Raw genomic sequence first — 1,193 nt, 5'->3', positions numbered from 1 at the left:
TGCATGATAAAGTTGAATGTTTCATACGTTGAAAATGAAAGTTATCAAGTGAAGTTCAATGTTGTATTTGTTACAGTTGGTTGTCGAAAAGTGAAGTTGAAAGTTGTATGATAAAGTTGAATGTTGCTTTGCAAAGTTGATTTTTGGCGGAGATGGAACACTACAGACGGGAGCAGGTCGTGGGAATTGAAGATGTCAAATTCACGGCATTCCCACCCTGGTCAGAGTTTTTCTCTGCCCTTGTGTGGGCCCATTTCCATTAGTAGGGCTAACGCTCGCATGGTTTACATGGGTAGAAAATAGCTGAAATAGCACTTCACATCACACTCTCATAGTTAATCGCATCAGCTTCCGTGCTCTATAAGAGTTCCTGAATTAGATGTTTCTCACCTTGATTAGCAAGTGTTTTGATCTTAAGGCAAGCCAGCCAAAGAAAGGAGATAACCAGGCAGCTGAGAACAAAAGGGCCATAGCGTCTCATGTTTGGAGCATCAGACACCATAAAGCTGGATACGACTCTAAGAAAACTTGGTCGATCGCGAAAGGTTTGCTGCCCTTGTATACGTTACATGTCTTTTGAAGGCATCATTTATTCATCAGTCGGTAATGATAATTAAAGGAATTGTTTTTGTAATGATCTATACAAATTGAAACAGGAACCAAAGTAAATATGTTGTTTACTATGCAAGAAAACGATTACCTGGATGCGTCATACTGAGCAAACGATTTCGTCGTTTAAGCTTGTTCTGTCTAGAAACTGAGTACTTATGGTGGATGCCTAATTTGTTCATGTACATAGCGTGCAGTTTTCTGACATCCGATGACGCCACAGTTATTGCGATTAAAATTGGGCTGACGAGTGGAGATATAAGTAAATGAATGTTCTTTGGGAGCCCTAGCTTCATTGACTCCATTTGGGACCTTGTTGATTAATCCCATAGAGACCCCATTGCCTACTCTATAAAGGTCTAAAAATAGAAATTTAGGATGTAATGCATAGACCATTATAAGACCATTAAGTGAAAACAGCCTTTGAACAGGAACTTGTTATGTTGCCACGTATAACTAAGACTAGGCATAACTAAGAGTTAACTTGGCACTAAGCATTCTTCTCAAGGGTTCACCGTGATCAACAACGCCTTTGTGGGTGCCCTGCTCAACCGACAGTAACCATTAACGGCAGCGAAAATAAG

General features: G+C 40.2%; 1 protein-coding gene across 1 annotated transcript in view; it reads right to left on the bottom strand.

The window, feature by feature from the left end:
• Positions 1-556, bottom strand: part of LOC137968912 (fibrillin-1-like) — a 10,306-nt gene extending 9,750 nt beyond the window's left edge. Inside the window, exon 1 of the mRNA XM_068815380.1 lies at positions 391-556. Coding sequence (XP_068671481.1) covers positions 391-502 — 112 coding nt within the window. The 5' untranslated portion in view covers positions 503-556. The remainder of the gene's footprint in view (positions 1-390) is intronic.
• Positions 557-1,193: the final 637 nt, after the last annotated feature.

This window comes from Montipora foliosa, chromosome 8 (assembly GCF_036669935.1).
Source record: "Montipora foliosa isolate CH-2021 chromosome 8, ASM3666993v2, whole genome shotgun sequence".
NCBI lineage: Eukaryota > Metazoa > Cnidaria > Anthozoa > Scleractinia > Acroporidae > Montipora > Montipora foliosa.
Note: the sequence above shows the minus strand (reverse complement) of the source record. Positions and strands in the feature narration are given on the sequence as shown.